The sequence below is a fragment of the Haematobia irritans genome, chromosome 4 (genome assembly GCF_050003625.1).
Source record: "Haematobia irritans isolate KBUSLIRL chromosome 4, ASM5000362v1, whole genome shotgun sequence".
Taxonomy (NCBI): domain Eukaryota; kingdom Metazoa; phylum Arthropoda; class Insecta; order Diptera; family Muscidae; genus Haematobia; species Haematobia irritans.
Genome location: NC_134400.1, coordinates 200,648,922 through 200,670,145, shown reverse-complemented (window position 1 = coordinate 200,670,145; position 21,224 = coordinate 200,648,922). Strand labels below are relative to the sequence as shown.

Sequence of the window (21,224 nt, the reverse complement as noted above, 5' to 3'; positions counted from 1 at the left end):
TTTCTCTATCTGACTATTGTCGAATGTATTCTCTCTTTTGCTGGCTCTGCATGTGTAAACGAACTGCTTCTAGTCCAAATTTTTGAACCAAGCTAATATCGTCATTTTTGGGGCAAAAATCGGAAAATCGGCATTTGCTATTTTTTGAGTAAAAAATCGTCAAAATGCCGATAAATCGGCAAAATTGGCAGCCCTGGTGGACATGTGATGTGCAACAGAGAACTGCAATAGTGTTGTAAATTTTGATTACTTTTGACTACTCGTTACTATTCGTTACTTTTGAATTGAGTACTCGTTACTACTCGTTACTTTTATAAAAAAAATTAAAAAAGACATTGTGGGCAATTTTTAATAATATTTTCTTCTTTTTAAAATTTTGAAACGGCATAGAAAAGCAGATTACATTATCCAGTTTCATTCCAGTGTTATAAAATGTGGTGTTGTAGATATATGGGTCTCGTTAGAAAAAGATTTTTACCAATCATTCAAATTTTTAGAGCCAACTTCGTATTCACTATTCGGTATTTTTTCGTCAGGGTATATCTAGATGGCATTGTGTATTACTGATGCTTGCAATTTGCAAACTTTTTAAATCCACCATTGATAGTGGATGCAAATATTTAGCGATCATTTTTATCGCGCGACCCAATGTTGAAATCTTCCATGGGTTTTTGAATAAGCTTGGGCCCTTCTCTGAAAACAATTGGATTGAACAAGCTGAAATCAACGACATTATTATTCATACTATTCGCATGAGACGTGATCCATGTGATTCTTTAAATTAAAGCTCCCACCTACACCCAATGCAATTTTTTTTTTCAAATGCAAACGTTTTTAAGAAATCAGATAAATTTTTCACTTTCTTCAAAGATGAAACCATATATCCTTTTCGTGTCATTTTAACTGATAAAACGATTTTCGAAAACTTCAATTAACATTTTCCAAGAAGTCAAGAATTTTACTTCCAAACCGCCAACTTACTTACCGTTAGAAGAAAAAACTGGCATTGAAGATATTGAGTACTCATTTACTAGTAACGAGTACTCAAAAAATTAGTCAGTAACGAGTACTTGTAATCAAATACTCGTTACTTTCCCAACACTAAACTGCAACCGGTGGCTTTTTTTTCGTATTGCAATCTCACCCACAAAATGTCGGTGGCAGTAATAAATAAGAGAATACCAAACTGCTGAGATATGGGTAACCAATTTGTGTGATTGCTTTACTACGGTGTTTTCGAGATACCAACACTCATACTAACAAACACCGACAGTCGTCGGTTGCATTGGATATTGGTGGTTGAATTTTTTTTTACCAATTGGTGTTTTAAGATTGCAAATGTTGGTGTTTACTAAATACACTGGTCGGTTGCGGTAGATCGCAGCCGTTCTCTGATGTGCAAGATGAATCGGTAAGTAGTGCAATAATTTCCATGAAAAATATAAATATATTATTAATTATAAATTCTTTAATATCTTTAGCAAATCAATACGCTCACCGACGCTATTGTTTTGTTTTCAAAAACGTATGCTACTTCAATTTTATTCAATCTACTCCACTTTTTTCCAAAATCTACTTCACTCAATTTTTCACTAGCGGCAGCACTGATTGGGGATGACATTCTTTCGTAGAAGTTTCTACGCAATCCATGGTGGAGGGTACTAAGATTCGGCCTGGCCGAACTTACGGCCGTATGTACTTGTTTTTTTTTTTTTTTTTTTTAGAAAGAACCTAAAAAAATTAAGTTAAGTGGAAATTAAAACAGCAATGTTAAGATATAATTTATTTATTAAATTAATAAATTTATTAATTTATCATTTTATTTGCCTTTTTTTTACAAACTCTCTGGTTTGTGTATCTGCATTTTTTGATATTTTAAATATATTAAAGTTTTCATTTTTAAATTTGTTGCTCTTTTGTTTTTTGTTGTTTTTTTATATAAATAAACTTATAATTATTAACACAAATATTTAAGTATATATGATGTACATTATTATTTTGTTAACACTTATCTTTGTTGACATTCTTATTTGTTTTTTTTCTGTTCCTTCATTATTATAATAATAGTAGGCTTGTAAAAATAAAAACTTAAACTAAGTTTGTTGCACTTTTGCTTAACCATCATGTTAATCATTTGGTTTTGTTTGTGTTTTGTTTTTTTTTTTTTTCTCCATATATATGTATATACTCACAATAACATTAAGCATAACAAAAATATATTTATATATTTATTAAATTTATTTATAGAAATATTTTATTTTCAATAATAGTTTTATTTTTTTGTAATAATAATATTTTCCCTTAATAAGGTGGTGTTCTTTTGTTTTAAAATTTTTTAAATTTTTATATTCACTTTTGTTAAAAAAAAAATCTACCCAGAAGACTTCTTTTAAAGAAGCTGCCTTCTGGTTTAATATTCCCATAAAATTTATTTATTATCCAAATATAAATGTAAATAAATTTTGATTATAATTTTTTTTTGTCGTATTCATAATTAATTTAATAAAAAAAATTCTATAATTGTTTCATTTTGTGTAGTTTGTTTTTGTCCATTTTTGGTTTTCATTGTTGTTGTTGTAAGATAAAAATGTTGAGTATAATTAATACATATTTATAAATTTATTTGTTGTAGTTGAAAGAAGAAATTGTTTTTTTTTTTTTTGTATTTAGTTGCAGCTGTAAACAAATGAGGTTCCTATTTTTACCGCCATTTAGAGCAAAAGTCTTGTGAATTCTAGAAAAGAAACGAAATAAAGAAATGCCAATAGAGATTATTATAAAATAGAAAATGTTTTTTTTTTTATATTAAGGATTAATTCTAAATTAATTTGAACTTTGTTAAAGTGAACGCAAACTACAAGATAGCTGACGCTGTAGTGTTACCAAGTTCACACAGAAGCGGAAGAGTAAGCAAGGAAAGCTGATTGGAATAGGTATAGGGAAACGTTCGATATGATGATACCGGAAATACCAGAGACCAATATGAGCACTGTGCAGGATATCGAACAGGCAGTGGATTTGATTACTACGGCCTTCAACATCTCACTGAAAACTGCATGTCCTAGAGGGAAGCCAAGGGGGAAAAATCGACCACCATGGTGGTCTACGGAGTTAAGTAATATGAGGAAATCCTGCAGGCATCTCTTTAACAAAACAAAGTCCACCAGAGCTCCGGAGGATTGGGACGCTTACAAGAAGAATCTGAGAGGATACAAGCGAGAACTGAGAAAGGCTCAGCATAACTCTTGGAATGATTACTGCAGCAGTATTGGGAATATGTCCGAGGCTTCCAGACTACGGAAGGTACTAGCATCCACTAACATAACTCCGCTCCAGGTTTCATTAACCCTCTAATGCCCCAATTTTTTTGCCAGCTGATTAAATTTTCAATGTTAACGACACGAAAGCAAGAAAACTATACAAGAAACAAGTATATACGGCCGTAAGTTCGGCCAGGCCGAAGCTTATGTACCCTCCACCATGGATTGCATAGAAACTTCTACTGAAGAGTATCATCCACAATCGAATTACTTGGGTTGCGGTAACACTTGCCGATGGCAAGGTATCTTAAAACTTCCTAACACCGTATTAAACTAAAAAAGGCTTAAGTTTAAAGTTTCTATAGAAACAACATTTTGACAACATTTTCTATAGAAGTAAAATTTGGAAAAAAAATTCTAAAGAAATAAAATTTGGAAAAAAAATTCTATAGAAATAAAATTTTGAGAAAATTTTCTATAGAAATAAAATTTTGACAAAATTTTCTATAGAAAAAAAATTTGGACAAAATTTTCTATAGAAATAAAATTTTGACCAAATTTTCTATTGAAATAAAATTTTGACAAAATTTTCTATAGAAATAACATTTTGACAATGTTTTCTATAAAAATAAAATTTTGGTAGATTATTTTTGGCTCGAGTGGCAACCATGATTATGAACCGATATGGATCAATTTTAGTGTGATATATGGATATGGACCAATTTTGGCATGGTTATTAGCGGCCTTATACTAACACCAGGTTGCAAATTTCAACCGGATGAATTTTGCTCCTCCAAGAGGCTCCGGAGATCAAATCTGGGAACGGTTTATATTGGGGCTTTATATAATTATGGACCGATATGGACCAATTCTTGCGTGTTTGTTAGAGAACACATTCTAACACCATGTTCCAAATTTCAACCGGATCGGATGAATTTTGCTCCTCCAAGAGGCTCCGGAGGACAAATCTGGGGATCGATTTATATTGGGGCTATATATAATTATGGACCGATATGGACCAATTCTTGCGTGGTTGTTAGAGACCATATACTAACACCACGTACCACATTTCAACCGGATCGGATGAATTTTACTCCTCTAGAGGCTCCGGAGGACAAATCTGGGGATCGATTTATATGGGGGCTATATATAATTATGGACCGATATGGACCAATTCTTGCATGGTTATTAGAGACAATATACTAACACCACATACCAAATTTCAATTGGATCGGATGACTTTTGCTTCTCTAAGAGGCTCCAGAGGTCAAATCTGGGGATGGGTTTATATGGGGGCTATATATAATTATGGGCCGATATGGACCAATTTTTGCATGGTCATTAGAGAACACATACCAACACCATGTACCAAATTTCAGCCAAGTCGGATGAAATTTTGTTCTCTTAGAGGCTCCGCAAGCCAAATCGGGGGATCGGTTTATATGGGGGCTATATATAATTATGGACCGATGTTGACCAATTTTTGCATGTTTATTAGAGACCATATACTAACACCATGTACCAAATTTCAGCCAAGTCGGATGAAATTTTGTTCTCTTAGAGGCTCCGCAAGCCAAATCGGGGGATCGGTTTATATGGGGGCTATATGTAATTATGGACCGATATGGACCAATTTTTGCATGGCTGTTGGAGACCATATACTAACACCATGTACCAAATTTCAGCCGGATCGGATGAAATTTGCTTCTCTTAGAGGCTCCGCAAGCCAAATTTGGGGATCCGTTTATATGGGGGCTATACGTAAAAGTGGACCGATATGGCCCATTTGCAATACCATCCGACCTACATCAATAACAACTACCAAGTTTCAAGTCGATAGCTTGTTTTGTTCGGAAGTTAGCGTGCTTCTCTAAGAGGCTCCAGAGGTCAAATCTGGGGATCGGTTTATATGGGGGCTATATATAATTATGGGCCGATGTGGACCAATTTTTGCATGGTCATTAGAGAACACATACCAACACCATGTACCAAATTTCAGCCGGATCGGATGAAATTTTGTTCTCTTAGAGGCTCCGCAAGCCAAATCGGGGGATCGGTTTATATGGGGGCTATATGTAATTATGGACCGATGTGGACCAATTTTTGCATGGTTGTTAAGGACCATATACAAACACCATCTACCAAATTTTAGCCGGATCGGATGAAATTTGCTTCTCTTAGAGGCTCCGCAAGCCAAATCGGGGGATCGGTTTATATGGGGGCTATATGTAATTATGGACCGATATGGACCAATTTTTGCATGGCTGTTGGAGACCATATACTAACACCATGTACCAAATTTCAGCCGGATCGGATGAAATTTGCTTCTCTTAGAGCAATCGCAAGCCAAATTTGGGGGTCCGTTTATATGGGGGCTATACGTAAAAGTGGACCGATATGGCCCATTTGCAATACCATCCGACCTACATCAATAACAACTACTTGTGCCAAGTTTCAAGTCGATAGCTTGTTTCGTTCGGAAGTTAGCGTGATTTCAACAGACGGACGGACGGACGGACATGCTCAGATCGACTCAGAATTTCACCACGACCCAGAATATATATACTTTATGGGGTCTTAGAGCAATATTTCGATGTGTTACAAACGGAATGACAAAGTTAATATACCCCCATCCTATGGTGGAGGGTATAAAAAAGTGGGGACTAAAACCGAAAATTGTTTAGTGGCTATACACGGCAGTGGTTAGACCTATAATGCTATATGGTGTTGTAGTCTGGTGGCCGGCACTTCAACAACCGACAGGTTTAGATTAAGTTCAGGCGCATTCAGTAAGACAGGAACAGATTCCCTTAATGTCATGCTGCATCTATTGCCTTTAGACATTTTGGCCAAACAATCAGCTGCAACAACGGCTTTGCGGTTGTGCGAGCTATCGCTGTGGTCGGAAAAAATGTACGGTCACAGTTCGTGGGGACTAAAACCGAAAATTGTGTATTGGCTATACACGGCAGTGGTTAGACCTATAATGCTATATGGTGTTGTAGTCTGGTGGCCGGCAGATCAACAACGGACAGTTTTAGATAAAGTTCAGGCGCATTCAGTAAGACAGGAACAGATTCCCTTAATGTCATGCTGCATCTATTGCCTTTAGACATTTTGGCCAAACAGTCAGCTGCAACAACGGCTGTGCGGTTGCGCGAGCTATCGCTGTGGTCGGAAAAAATGTACGGTCACAGTTCGGTCCTCAAAATAATGCCAGATGTGCCTAACGTAGTGGATTACACTCTGGCGAAACCACTTTTCGACAAAAAGTTTGAAACTCTAACAGTGGGGCGTGGTGTACACAGACCCCGGGGAATAAAAGATAGATTTCTAATTGATGGCTCCAAATTGGATGGACAAGTGGGTTTCGGAGTATATTCTAAAGATCTGGAACTTCGGATAGCGAAAAGATTACCTGATCACTGTAGTGTTTTTCAGGCTGAAATATTAGCAATAAGAGAGGTGGCGAATTGGCCGAGAAGTAATGTTCCAAAAAATGTTGGCATTAATATATACTCAGACAGTCAACCTGCAACAAAATCCTTGGACTCTGTGTTCCTTAACTCTAAAACGGCCATCGACTGCCGCAAATCTCTCAACGAGATGGCTGAGCAGTACAATATTCACCTAATATGGGTGCCTGGCCATAGGAACATACCGGTGAACCGCGAAGCAGATGAGTTAGCAAGGCTAGGAACTACCTTACATATTCCACGGGAACTAGAATCTGTTGGTATGTCTTTGGCTACCTGCAAGCTCTTACTGCGTGAGAAGGCTGTCATGATGGCAAATGTTCGATGGGAGAATTGCAAGGGTTGTAACGACACCAAGCAAATATGGCCCCATTTAAACTTGAACCACACACTAGATATGCTAGTGTTCTCAAGACGTCAGATATCACTTCTGATATCTGCTATAACGGGTCGCTGCCTGATAGGCGAATTTGCAAAAACTATTGGTGCGAAGTATAATGACTACTGTGTGAGCTGTCATGATGCGGAGGAAAAGGAATCAATTAAACACCTCTTGTGTGAGTGTCCTGCATTTTGTGTAAAGAATTTTAGGGGCATATAACATTACATTACTGGCGGACCTGAAGCAGTCTGTTAATGTTTTTGGAACAATCTAGTTGGTTCAACAAAAGAAAATAATAGTGAAGGTTCAGTGGTTAAAACTAGAAGTGCCCATATGTAATAGGTACTTTTAGTTAAATGTGGTATCACAATGGACTGAATAGTCTAAGTGAGCCTGAAACTTAATCGGTCTGCCACTTTAACCTAACCCAACCTAACCTAACCTAACCAAGTTCACACTACTACTACTAGAAATTGCAATCGAAATCTAAAATTCCAAATTTTGTTTCTATAGAAAATATTGTCAAAATTTTATTTCTATAGAAAATTTTATCAACATTTTTATTTCTATAGAAAATTTTGTCAACATTTTATTTCTATATAAAATTTTGTCAACATTTTATTTCTATATAAAATTTTGTCAATATTTTATTTCTATAAAAAATTTTGTCAAATTTTTATTTCCATAGAAAATTTTTTCAAAATTTTATTTCTTTATTTATTTCTATAGAAAATTTTGGCAAAATTTTATTTCTATAGAAAATTTTGTCAAAAATTTTATTTCTATAGAAAATTTTGTCAACATTTTATTTCTATATAAAATTTTGTCAACATTTTATTTCTATAGAAAATTTTGTCAATATTTTATTTCTCTAAAAAATTTAGTAAAATTTTTATTTCCATAGAAAATTTTGTCAAAATTTTATTTCTATAGAAAAATTTGCCAAAATTTTATTTCTATAGAAAATTTAATCAAAATTTTATTTCTATAGAAAATTTTCTCAAAATTTTATTTTTATACAAAAATTTGTCAAAATTTTATTTCTATAGAAAATTTTGTCAACATTTTATTTCTATATAAAATTTTGTCAACATTTTATTTCTATAAAAAATTTTGTCAATATTTTATTTCTATAAAAAAATTAGTAAAATTTTTATTTCCATAGAAAATTTTGTCAAAATTTTATTTCTATAGAAAATTTTGGCAAATTTTGTTTCTATAGAAAATATTGTCAAAATTTTATTTCTATAGAAAATATTGTCAAAATTTTATTTCTATAGAAAATTTTGTCAAAATTTTTATTTCAATAGAAAATTTTGTCAACATTTTATTTCTATATAAAATTTTGTTAACATTTTATTTCTATAGAAAATTTTGTCAATATTTTATTTCTATAAAAAATTTAGTAAAATTTTTATTTCCATAGAAAATTTTGTCAAAATTTTATTTCTTTATTTATTTCTATAAAAAATTTTGGCAAAATTTTATTTCTATAGAAAATTTTGTCAAAAATTTTATTTCTATAGAAAATTTTGTCAACATTTTATTTCTATATAAAATTTTGTCAACATTTTATTTCTATAGAAAATTTTGTCAATATTTTATTTCTATAAAAAATTTAGTAAAATTTTTATTTCCATAGAAAATTTTGTCAAAATTTTATTTCTATAGAAAATTTTGCCAAAATTTTATTTCTATAGAAAATTTAATCAAAATTTTATTTCTATAGAAAAAAAAATTTTTATTTCCATAGAAAATTTTGTCAAAATTTTATTACTATAAAAAATTTTGCCAAAATTTTATTTCTATAGAAAATTTAATCAAAATTTTATTTCCATAGAAAGTTTTGTCAATAATTTATTTCTATAAAAAATTAGTAAAATTTGTATTTCCATAGAAAATTTTGTCAAAATTTTATTTCTATGGAACATTTTGTCAAAATTTTATTTCTTTAGAAAATTTAATCAAAATTTTATTTCCATAGAAAATTTTGCCAAAATTTTATTTCTATAGAAAATTTTGTCAAAAATTTTATTTCTATAGAAAATTTTGTCAACATTTTATTTCTATAGAAAATGTTATCAATATATTATATCTATAAAAAATTTTGTCAAATTTTTATTTCCATAGAAACTTTTGTCAAAATTTTATTTCTATAGAAAATTTTGTTAAAATTTTATTTCTATGGAACATTTTGGCAAAATTTTATTTCTTTAGAAAATTTAATCAACATTTTATTTCCTTAGAAAATTTTGACAAAATTTTATTTCCATAGAAAATTTTGTCAAAATTTTATTTTTTATTTCTTGGGGAAATTTTTAAAGTACTTCTTAATAGGGGAGGAATATTTTGCAAAATCTTTCAAAACATCAAGAATTCTACCAGTCTACCAAACCGGAAAAAATCTATCATTTTTGGTAGAACTCTACCAACTGTGCCTACCACCCATAGTTTAGGAAGTATAAGCAAAATAAGGTTTTCATATAAAAATTTTGATTTTTTCAAAATTTGTGTGGAATGTTCGGTTTAATTTAGAATAGCCACGAATTTAGCAACTCTTTACTTTACATGTAAAGGTATGAGCAAACTCACTTTTTCATATGAAAATTTCGATTTTTTCAGGATTTGATTATTCTCATTGAGCTCTACAACGTTTAATTTAGGAGATGTGAGCTTCTAAAAATGTATAAAAAATCTATTTTCGTAGTCTTTTTTGTGGTGCCCTCAGATACAAATACCATATCATATATCATTTAATTTAATGTAAAATCCTCAAGTGATGGAAACAACTCAATATGTCCACAATAAACAATCGACCTTTGCATGTGTTTGCAAGGAAAGGTTAATAAACTTCTTAGACCATATTCAGCGCAACAGCTTGTTTGCTCTTTAATGAAAAAGAAAAAAAACTGCAAGAATGACAACGAAATACATGGACTAAATAAGAAAATTAATATTGAGGGTTCTTCGTCGATATCCTCTATTTTTCCTTTTCGTCCGTATTGGGCGGTAAATACTATGAGCGTACGTGCGAACGATGATGATTATGCGGATGGTTCGTGTTTGTTGTGCCCTAAATGTTACTGATGGTAATAACGATGGCGTTGAACCAGAACCAAAGGAGACTATTGGCGACACGAGCCATGGAATGCGAGTAGTAGCTACTATTTTACACAGGGTTGGGATGTTTCATTACTTCAGACATATCTATGTTGAGGTTACAAATGAACAATACCACAACAGGTATTTTTATGTGGAAAAGGCTAAAAATAAGTTAATTCAAACTTTAGCATTTACTTCTAATTGAAATAAAATTTTGAGAACATTTTCTCTGGGAATAAAATTTTTGAGAAAAATTCCTAAACAAAAAAATTTTTTGAGAAAATTTATACAGAAATAAAATTGAGAAAATTTTCTATAGGAATATAATTTTGAAAAAAAAAAAATCCTATATAAATACAATTTTGTTAAAATTTTCTTAAAAAAAATTTTGTTAAAATTTTCTTAGAAATAAAATTTTGAGAAAATTTTCTAAAGAAATAAAATTAAAAAAAAACTTATAAAAATAAAATTTTGGCAAAATTTTCCATAGAAATAAAATTTTGACAAAATTTTCTAAAGAAATAAATTTAAAAAAAAAACTTATAAAAATAAAATTTTGGCAAATTTTTTTATAGAAATAAAGTTTTACAAAATTTTCTATAAAAATAAAATTTTGACAAAATTTTCTATTGAAATTAAATTTTGACAAAATTTTCTATAGAAATAAAAGTTTGACAAAATTTTCTATAGAAATAAAATTTTTAGAAAATTTTATTAAAAAATAAAATTTTGATAAAATTTTCTATAGAAATAAAATGTTGACAAAATTTTCTATAGAAATAAAATTTTGGCAAAATTTTCTATAGAAATAAAATTTTGGCAAAATTTTCTATAGAAATAAAATTTTGGCAAAATTTTCTATAGAAATAAAATTTTACAAAATTTTCTATAGAAATAAAATTTTGACAAAATTTTCTATAGAAATAAAATGTTGGCACAATTTTCTAAAGAAATAAAATTTTACAAAATTTTCTAAGAAATAAAGTTTTGACAAAATTTTCTAAGAAATAAAGTTTTGACAAAATTTTCTATAGAAATAAAATTTTGACATAATTTTCTATAGAAATAAAATTTTGACAAAATTTTCTATAGAAATAAAATTTTGACAAAATTTTCTATAGAAATAAAAATTTTGACAAAATCTGCTATAGAAATAAAATTTTGACAACATTTTCTATAGAAATAAAATTTTGACAAAATTTTCTATAGAAATAAAATTTTGACAAAATTTTCTATAGAAATAAAATTTTGACAAAATTTTCTATAGAAATACAATTTTACAAAATTTTCTATAGAAATAAAATTTTGACAACATTTTCTATAGAAATAAAATTTTGACAAAATTTTCTATTGAAATAAAATTTTGACAAAATTTTCTATAGAAATAAAATTTTCAATTTATTAATTTTCTTTTTGTTCGACATTGATTAATCATTTCATTATAGAAATAAAATTTTGACAAAATTGTCTATAGAAATAAAATTTTGACAAAATTTTCTAAAGAAATACAATTTTGACAAAATTTTCTATAGAAATAAAAATTAAAAAAAAAAAAAACTGCTACAGAAATAAAAATTTTGAGAAAATCTGCTATAGAAATAAAATTTTGACATGATTTTCTATAGAAATAAAATTTTGACAAAATTTTCTATAGAAATAAAAATTTTGACAAAATCTGCTATAGAAATAAAATTTTGAGAAAATTGTGTATAGAAATAAAATTTTAACAATATTTTTTTAAATTTTACAAATTTTTGAAAACATTTTTTATATAAATAAAATTTTGACAAAACTTTCTATAGAAATAATACTTTGTTGTTGTTTTTGATTTCAGCTTAAAACCATGCATTAACTAAACTACAAGTGTAGCTTAACCAACAGCGGAAAAGAATGTTTGTCAAATTTATTTGGGCAAAGCCCTATAGACTGCAAGATGGTTGGATGGACGCATGTTTCGGAATTACCACATTCCCCATCAGCATCCTCTACTTGTAGCAAAACTATCAACCAATTATCAGAATAAATTCAGGCAGTTGACTAAACCCAAAATTGAACCACACTTGAACCTTCCGAAAAAAGGTTTACACGATAGCCGGCTTATGCCGAAATAAGCGAATCTTGATCATCATACAAATCAGACGTGTTTTCGAGAGATCCAAGTTTCATTTGTTAAAATCACATATAAACTATATTTAACAACGAAAAATTTACACAGAGTTGACGCTGGTCGTTTTTTTGAATATTTTTTGCTATATACTATAATTGTCGTTTCTCTGAAGGAAAACTATTTAACATAAATATAAAAATTTCTTTGAGCAAACACTCTAAATCAAAGAATAAAGAAAATAAGTACTGAGAAAGTGACGTTAACAATCAACAACAATGAATAAGTATAATGAGAAAAACCAAAATAACAACACTCTCACTACCAACAACATCTCTTCTTGTGATCTGCAAGTGCGAAAGAACATAGACACACCAAAATCTATACGAAATCGCGAGAGTCTCCAAAATGATATTATGGATAAAGCAAAACAAACTCCAAGATTAACAAATGTAGAGTCACCACTGCGGTTCATACATATAATCGACAATAGATTTGATAAATTAACAGAAAGTTTGACGACAACAATAAAAGAAACAATAGCAGCTGAAATAAAGGAAACCGAATCAAAAATATTGACACAAGTTGACAACCAAATGAAAGCTATTGAAAACAAACTCTTAAGTGAAATAAGTGAAAGAATGAGCGAATTTAAGAGAGAACTCTTTGCTGTCAGTGATCGTATAGATATAGTCGAGAAACAGTATTCTGAAATTGAATTATTACGGTCAGAAATTTCTTCATTAAAATTAAATATGGATGAACTAAAGGCTGATTTATCTCATCATCAAAATACGCTTGTGTCATGTGACCTCCGATTAATTGGGGTTCCTTGGCTTCATAATGAAAATCTGCTTTTACTATTCCAGAATCTTTGCAATAGTTTACAAATTCAAACCCCATTATGTAGATCGATTTATAGAACTCGGGGGAAAAATAACAATCCTGATACAACTATAATCATTAAACTTGAATCACCATTTATAAAAAATTACCTCTTAAAAGCCATAAGTAATTTTAAAAAGCAAAATAATGTTAAACTTAATCTACAACTTCTAGGGTTTGAGTCTACCAAACCCATTTTTGTTAATGAATGCCTCACTACTGCTAACTATTCTATATATCAATCTGCCCTCAAATACAAAAAACAAAACAAACTCTTTTCTGTATTCACAAGACGTGGATTGGTTCATGTAAAAGTAAACAAGGATGAAAATCCACGAATTTTCAAAACTATAGATGACCTGCATAATTTATTTCGTTAGTTTGGAAACGTATCTTCAAAAATTTATTTATAATTATTTAATAACTTGTATGTGCGTTAAGGAAAAAAATGTGTTTATATTATTATTATTATATACTATGTGTTTCTCTAATTATTTTCTTGATTATGTAGTAATTTTAATTGTCGTTCGTATTTATCACAGCTTGGCTCAAATTTTAAATGTTGGCACATGAGAGTAATACTAATTCCAAAGACAATTTATCCTGTATGATTCGTGTTCTTGCAAACCGTCAAAAAGGTCTAAAATTAGTTCATATTAACGCTCAAAGTATCGCGAATAAGTTAGACGAGCTAAGATTTTTATTTGTCAACTCAGGAATAGATGTAATTTGTATAGCAGAGACGTGGTTATGGCCAGAATATACTGATTCTCAATTTGCTGTTGATGGCTATCAGTTATATAGAGCCGATAGGGGATCACTGGGTGGTGGTGTTGCAATTTTTGTGAGAAATGGGTTTTCTTGCAAAGTGTTGACCAAATCGACCAGAGATGATCTGATTGAGTTTTTGTTTTTGGAAATCCGATCTTCTGTATCCAAGATGTTGATTTCTACAGTTTACCGCCCTAATAGAACAATTAGTTATGAGGCTTTAATAAGGGAATTGATGAAATATTCATTATACTACCAGGATGTAATTATTTGCGGCGACTTTAATGACAACATTTTGAAAGATTATAGCATTATAAACGAAATGAGAACGTTTGGCTTGGAAATTGTTAATTCTACTTTTCCTACTCATTTTACGTCCTCTTCTAATACACTTATAGATCTGTTGTTTGTAAACTGCTCAAATAAGGTAAAACTATACGATCAACTCTCTGCCCCTGTTTTTTCTCGGCATGATCTCTGTTTTCTTACTTATGAATATGAGACTGATTTATCTTCAGAATTGCTGACTTATAGGGATTTCCGAAATATTGATTATCAGTCTCTTCAAGCTGATATCACCTCAACTGACTGGGACCCTATTTATTATATGTTAGATGTTGATGAACAGATACAATATCTACAAGGAAGAATAAATTATATTTACGACAGAAATGTTCCTTTGAGAAGGAAGATTATCATTAATGCTCATAATCCCTGGTTTGATAAAAGAATACAATTCTTAATCAATAAAAGGGACGAAGCATATACAAGATGGAAGAGATATAAAATCCCAGAGTTGTATGCTACTTATAAAGATCTTAGGAATAGGACTACCTATACCATTAGATTGAAGAAGGCTCAGTATTACAGTCAAAAGTTTAAGGGTTGTGTTAACTCTAGACAAATTTGGAAGCAAATTAAATCTATTGGCATTGGAAAGGAAAATATGGGCTTATCTAATATTGATATTAATCCAAATGACTTAAATGATACTTTCGTTAATTTGCCTATGAAGTCCGCGGATCACAGTTTTTATGATTTGATACAAATCGATAACGATGTTGAACGATTTTCTTTTGAACACGTCACACAAGCTGATGTACTTAGCAAGGTATTTGCAATAAAATCTAATTCTGTGGGGTCTGACGGAATTGATCCAAAGTTCCTCAAGATAGTAATCAGGTATGTTTTGCCTCATATAACGCATATCTTTAATACTATTATATTAAAGTCAAATTTTCCATTGACTTGGAAGCATGCAAAAGTCATACCAGTCCCCAAAAATGGAAACGATTTTCGACCTATATCGATTCTACCCTTTTTATCAAAAGTGCTCGAAAGCCTTTTAAGTGACCAGATATTAAACCATCTCAGAAGTAATTCTTTTTTGACAAATTTTCAATCAGGATTCAGAAAGAAACATAGTTGTATAACTGCTCTCCAGAAAGTGACTGAAGATTTAAGGCGTCAACTTGATAGTAGCAATGTATCATTTCTGGTATTATTGGACCATTCTAAAGCCTTTGATACGGTCGACCACCATATTCTGTGCATGAAACTTTCAAAATTTTTCAATTTTGCTCCGCAATCTACAAATCTTATGCGTTCATATCTTTCATCCAGGTCTCAATCTGTAGTCGTCGGCGCCAATTGGTCTGATCCATTATGCCTATCTAGAGGTGTACCGCAGGGATCAGTACTTGGTCCCTTGATGTATTCAATATATTCCAATGACTTACCACTTCGAATTAAGTATTGTAATGTTCACATGTACGCTGATGATGTTCAAGTATATATAAGCACCCCGAAGGCAGATGTTGACCATTGTGTTGAACAACTGAACAGTGACTTGAATCACATTTACATTTGGGCAAAGTCTAATGGATTGAGCTTGAACCCCGTGAAGTCTAAATGTATAGTTATTGGCAGAAATATTGCACCTATTGAGATACCTATTCGAATATCAGATACTGCAATAGAAGTTGTTGAGAGAGGTAAAAATCTTGGTGTAATCATGAATAATAAACTGAATTGGTCTAATCACGTTAATATTGTAGTTGGGAGAACATATTCGACAATGAGAAATTTATACTTAAGCCAAAAATATACGCCAGTTAGCATAAGACTTCTTTTAGCAAAATCTTTACTGATTCCTCAATTATTGTACGGGTGCGAACTTTTTTCTAATTGCAACAGTGAATCGATGAGGAAACTGAATGTAACTTTTAATAACATTGCACGCTACGTTTTTGGGAGGAATAGGCGAGATAGCATAACCGAGTATGCGAATATGATTTTTGGAGTTTCCTTTGTCAATTATTTGAAGATAAGAACCTTGATAAACTTACACAAAATCGTATATAGTAGGGAACCTGAGTATCTATACACATTTATACGGTTTGCCAGATCGCAAAGAGGAAAACAGATAATCCAGATAAGACATAATCGACATCTCTCAGAACATTTCTTTTTTATTTATGCCATTCGTCTTTGGAATAGTCTTCCATTTACAATTCAGCTAATTAAAAACGAACGACAATTTAAAACTGAAATTTATAACTTTTTTAAATAAATAATATTATATTTTTTATTTTATCTACAATTAAATAAATAATATTATATTATTTTTTATTTTATCAACAATTAAATTCGAAACTATTCTTTGATTTCTTGGATACCTTTTTTATTATTATAATAATTATACAAATTTTATTATTGCATATGTATCATTAATCCACTGTTATTTCAAATCTAAATTTAATGAAGAAAACTATAACTAATATTCAATATGTAACTGCAAATACTATAAACCATGCTTTATATAAGATTTAGTTCTTGTGCATAGGTTAGTCAAATAAATAAATAAATAAATTAAAAATAAATTAAATTCTTACAAACATATCTATTTTCCTTTGCCACCATCAAATCATCGATTTGAGTGCAGTTGGTTGGGTTTATATTGGCAAAATTTTCTATAGAAATAAAATTTTAACAAAATTTTCTATAGAAATAAAATGTTGACAAAGTCTTCTATAGAAATAAAATTTTGACAATATTTTCTATAGAAATAAAATTGGAAGAAAATTTTCTACAGAAATAAAATTCTGACAGAATTTTCTATAGAAATAAAATTTTGACAAAATTCTCTATAGAAATAAAATTTGACAAAATTTTCTATAGAAATAAAATTGGAATAAAATTTTCTACAGAAATAAAATTTTGACAAAACTTTCTATAGAAATAAAATTTTGACATAATTTTCTATAGAAACAAAATTTTGACAAAATTTTCTATAGAAATAAAATTTTGACAAAATTTTCTATAGAAATAAAATTTGACAACATTTTCTATAGAAATAAAATTGGAAGAACATTTTCTACAGAAATAAAATTTTGACAGAATTCTCTATGGAAATAAAATTTTGACAAAATTTTCTATAGAAATAAAATTTGGCAAAACTTTCTATAGAAATAAAATTTTGATAAAATTTTTTATAGAAATAAAATTTTGACAAAATATTTTACAGCAATAAAATTTTGAGGAATTTTTCCATTGAAATAAAATTTTGACAAAATTTTCTATAGAAATAAAATTTTGACAAAATTTTCTATAGAAATTAAATTTTGACAAAATTTTCTATAGAAATAAAATTTTGAGAAATTTTCTATAGAAATAAAAATTTGACAAATCTTTCTATAGAAATAAAATTTTGATAAAATTTTCTATAGAAATAAAATGTTGGCAAAATATTTTACAGAAATAAAATTTTGAGGAAATTTTCCATTGAAATAAAAATTTGACAAAATTTTTTATAGAAATAAAATGTTGTGAAATTTTCTACGGAAATATATTTTTTTTTCAATAGAAATAAAATTTTGAGAAAAATTTCTATAGAAATAAAATATTACCACAATTTTCCATAGAAAATTTGGAGAAAAAAAATTGTGAAAATTTTCTACAGTAATACAATTTTGAGAAAAATTTCTCTAGAAATAAATTTAATACATTTTCTGTAGAAATAAAATGTTGATAAAATTTTCTACAGAAATAAAATTTTGACAAATTGTTTTATAGAAATAATATATTGAGAATATTTTCCATTGAAACAAAATTTTGATAAAATTCTCTATAGAAATAAAATTTTACAAATTGTTTTATAGAAATAATACATTGAGAATATTTTCCATTGAAAAAAACAAATTGAGAAAAATTTTCATTGAAATAAAATTTTGTATAGAAATAAAATTTTGAGAAATTTTTCTATAGAAATAAAATTTTGAGAAACATTTTATATAGAAATAAAATTGTGAGAAAAATTTTATATAGAAATACAATTTTCTATAGAAATAAAATTTTAACAAAATGTTTTATAGAAATAAAATTTTGAGAAAATTTTCCATCGAAATAAAATTTTGAGAAAATTTTCCATTGAAATAAAATTTTGAGAAAAATTTCCATTGATTAAAGCTTTAAAATAAGATTCTATTGAATTTAATAGTTAGTGGTAAAATTTCCTTAAAACGTTGGTAGATTATTTTTGGCAAGAGTGGCAACCGTAATGAACCAACATAAGCTGAGTGGACACAAATTCACTTGGCACGGATTCGTGTCATTCTCCATAACCTAACAATAGTCCCCAAGATGAGCCAAATCCAACAAAAGTTGATTACACACGAAGAACTTACAAGCAGATGATAGCTTGTTGTTTTTGTGGAAAAACTGGACATGTCGCAATCGAATCACTAGAACAACGCAGAATTGACAATTCTGAGGGGTACACAACCATTAATTCGCCAGTTTTCTCCGAAGAAATCAGGAAAACCAACCGCCGAAAACGGATCACTCTTCATTATGGCAATGCGCGCTCTCACCTGTCGCATAGTCCTAACTAGACACCAAATGACTTTTTTATTTTCGTACGTTAATTCCGTACGACATCTGCTTTCAGAATGCATCAGAGTGGCAAAAGTGCTTCCACAATTGGTTCAAGCGCATGCAGAAGTGTATTGATCTTAATGGGGAATAGTTTGGAAAACAATAAAGCGATATTCGATGATTAATGTTTGTTTTTGTTTTCTAATCCCAAAATATAAAAGTTAACCTTCGTATACATACATACATATATTAGAAAATTCTTATAGGAAAATATATAATAAAAAATTCGGGTTGGTAAAGAACATTAAAATGTTCGTTTTATAGTTTTAAAATATTACAGCGTTAAAGAATTATTAAAGACTTCATTCTGCCTAAAAATGAAAATAAATTTTAATTTTTATATAAAATTTAAAATTTTTGTATTATTGCATTTTTTAATTGTGCTGATCACATTATATCATCTATAGCCCTTATCAACTTTAAGGGTATCCCTAGACTGTCAAACTTACCAACTCTGCTCTCTTGTTCTGCCTCTCCCCGTTTATTCTCATTTGTAATTTGTTTCGCACTACATTTGTAGTTGTGTGTAATTGAGACACTCTTTAAATGCCAATATCCCAGTAACAAAGGCAAATCTCTTCTATGTTATGTGGGTGGCTTTGGCAGGGTGGCACAAAACAAATATTTATTGCATACCAACGAACGATAGGGACACAATGAAAAGCCAACTCAAAATGAACGAACGTACATGGCATATAATTAAAGAAAATTTAAATGAATTTAACGGCTAATAGCCAACGAGACTATATATCACTATGTCCGTCCGTCTGTCGGGCAGAGACATTTGAACAAACAAAGGAGCCTAATTAAATAATTTTTGCAATAAAAAAGATATGGTGTTAGAATTCTAGGAATCGCTAACAGAGACATGAAACTTTGTTTCTTTATTTTTTTAATTACCTAATTATGCAAGTTTTGCAAGTTATTATTGTTTTGCATAAAAAATTCATTAAAATATCGTTGAATAAGAATTACGTTTTTGTAGTCCTTTAAGCCGATAGCCTTAGGTGCTTAGTGTTTTTTGTTTAATAAATTTATTATTATTATTATTATTATTATTTGTAATTATAATAAATACAAATTACAGAATGTAATAAATATTTAATAAACAAAAAATAATAAATAAATTTACACAGACTTTGAAGAAAGAATTTGAAGACAGTCGGAGCACTATAAAATTTCCTACACACTCAAAAAAGTTTACTTGGAACCAAAGATTTTGACCTTCCCTTAAGGATTTTGGTATTAATTCCAAGTTAATACTAAAACGAGATTTTTAATTTTCCAATAGGAATTTTCTACTATACTAAAAAAAAGTTTACTTCGATTCAACGATTTTCACATTCCCTTAGGGATTTGGGTATTGATTCTGAGCCAAAGATGCGGCTTCTTTAAAATAAAGACACTTTTTAGCCACCTATCTGGTTTTAAATTAAAATTAGCATACAGATTTTCGTGGTATCTTAATAAAGTTATTCACGTATAAACAAATGCCAGTTTAAAAATCCAAATTATAACGGTTAACAAAAAAAGTTTCCTTAAATTAAAAAAAAAAACAAAACTTTAAACATATGATGCTAATTCCTCAATATGAGGCTTAGCCTATATTTGAAGCGAATTTCTGTTAACTACACAGAAAAAAATTTCACGAACATTTTTCCAATTAAAATCTTAATTGAGTTTTAAAAAATATTCAATTAAAAATTTAATTGAATCAACAAATTTTATAATTGAAATAAAAATCAATCACACAAATTAATAGTATCAATTAATTTTTTAATTGGATCAATTAATTTTTTAATTGACTCTCAATTAATTTTTTAATTGATACTATCATTTCTGTGATTGAAGACATTTCAATTAAAAAATTAATTGGATCAATTAATTTCATGATTGATTCAGAAAAAATTTTTTTTGTGTGTAAAGGACGATTTCTTTCAATCACAAATGGGTGTTTTTTATTTATTTATTTTATTTTGTCAAAATTTTCTACAGAAATAAAATTTTGTCAAAATTTTCTATAGAAATACAATTTTGACAACATTTTTAATAGAAATAAAATTTTGACAAAATTTTTAATAGAAATGAAATTTTGACAAAATTTTCTATAGAAATAAAATGTTCCCAAAATTTTTTTATAGAAATAAAATTTTGACAAAATTTTCTATAGAAATAAAGTTTCGACAAAATTTTCTATAGATATAAAATTTTGCCAAAATTTTTTTATAGAAATAATATATTGGACAAAATTTTCTATAGAAATAAATTTTTTACCAAATTTTCTGTAGAAGATTTGTTTGTTTGGTACA

At 29.1% G+C, this 21,224-nt stretch overlaps 1 protein-coding gene across 7 annotated transcripts in view; it reads right to left on the bottom strand.

Moving 5' to 3' along the window:
* Positions 1-1,770: 1,770 nt before the first annotated feature.
* The window catches only part of Eip63F-1 (Ecdysone-induced protein 63F 1), a 223,752-nt gene continuing 204,298 nt past the window's right edge, over positions 1,771-21,224 (bottom strand). For all 7 annotated transcript variants that reach the window (XM_075307841.1, XM_075307839.1, XM_075307840.1 and 4 more), the window contains one exon: positions 1,771-2,734. In XM_075307841.1, coding sequence (XP_075163956.1) covers positions 2,712-2,734 — 23 coding nt within the window. In that variant the 3' untranslated portion in view covers positions 1,771-2,711. The remainder of the gene's footprint in view (positions 2,735-21,224) is intronic.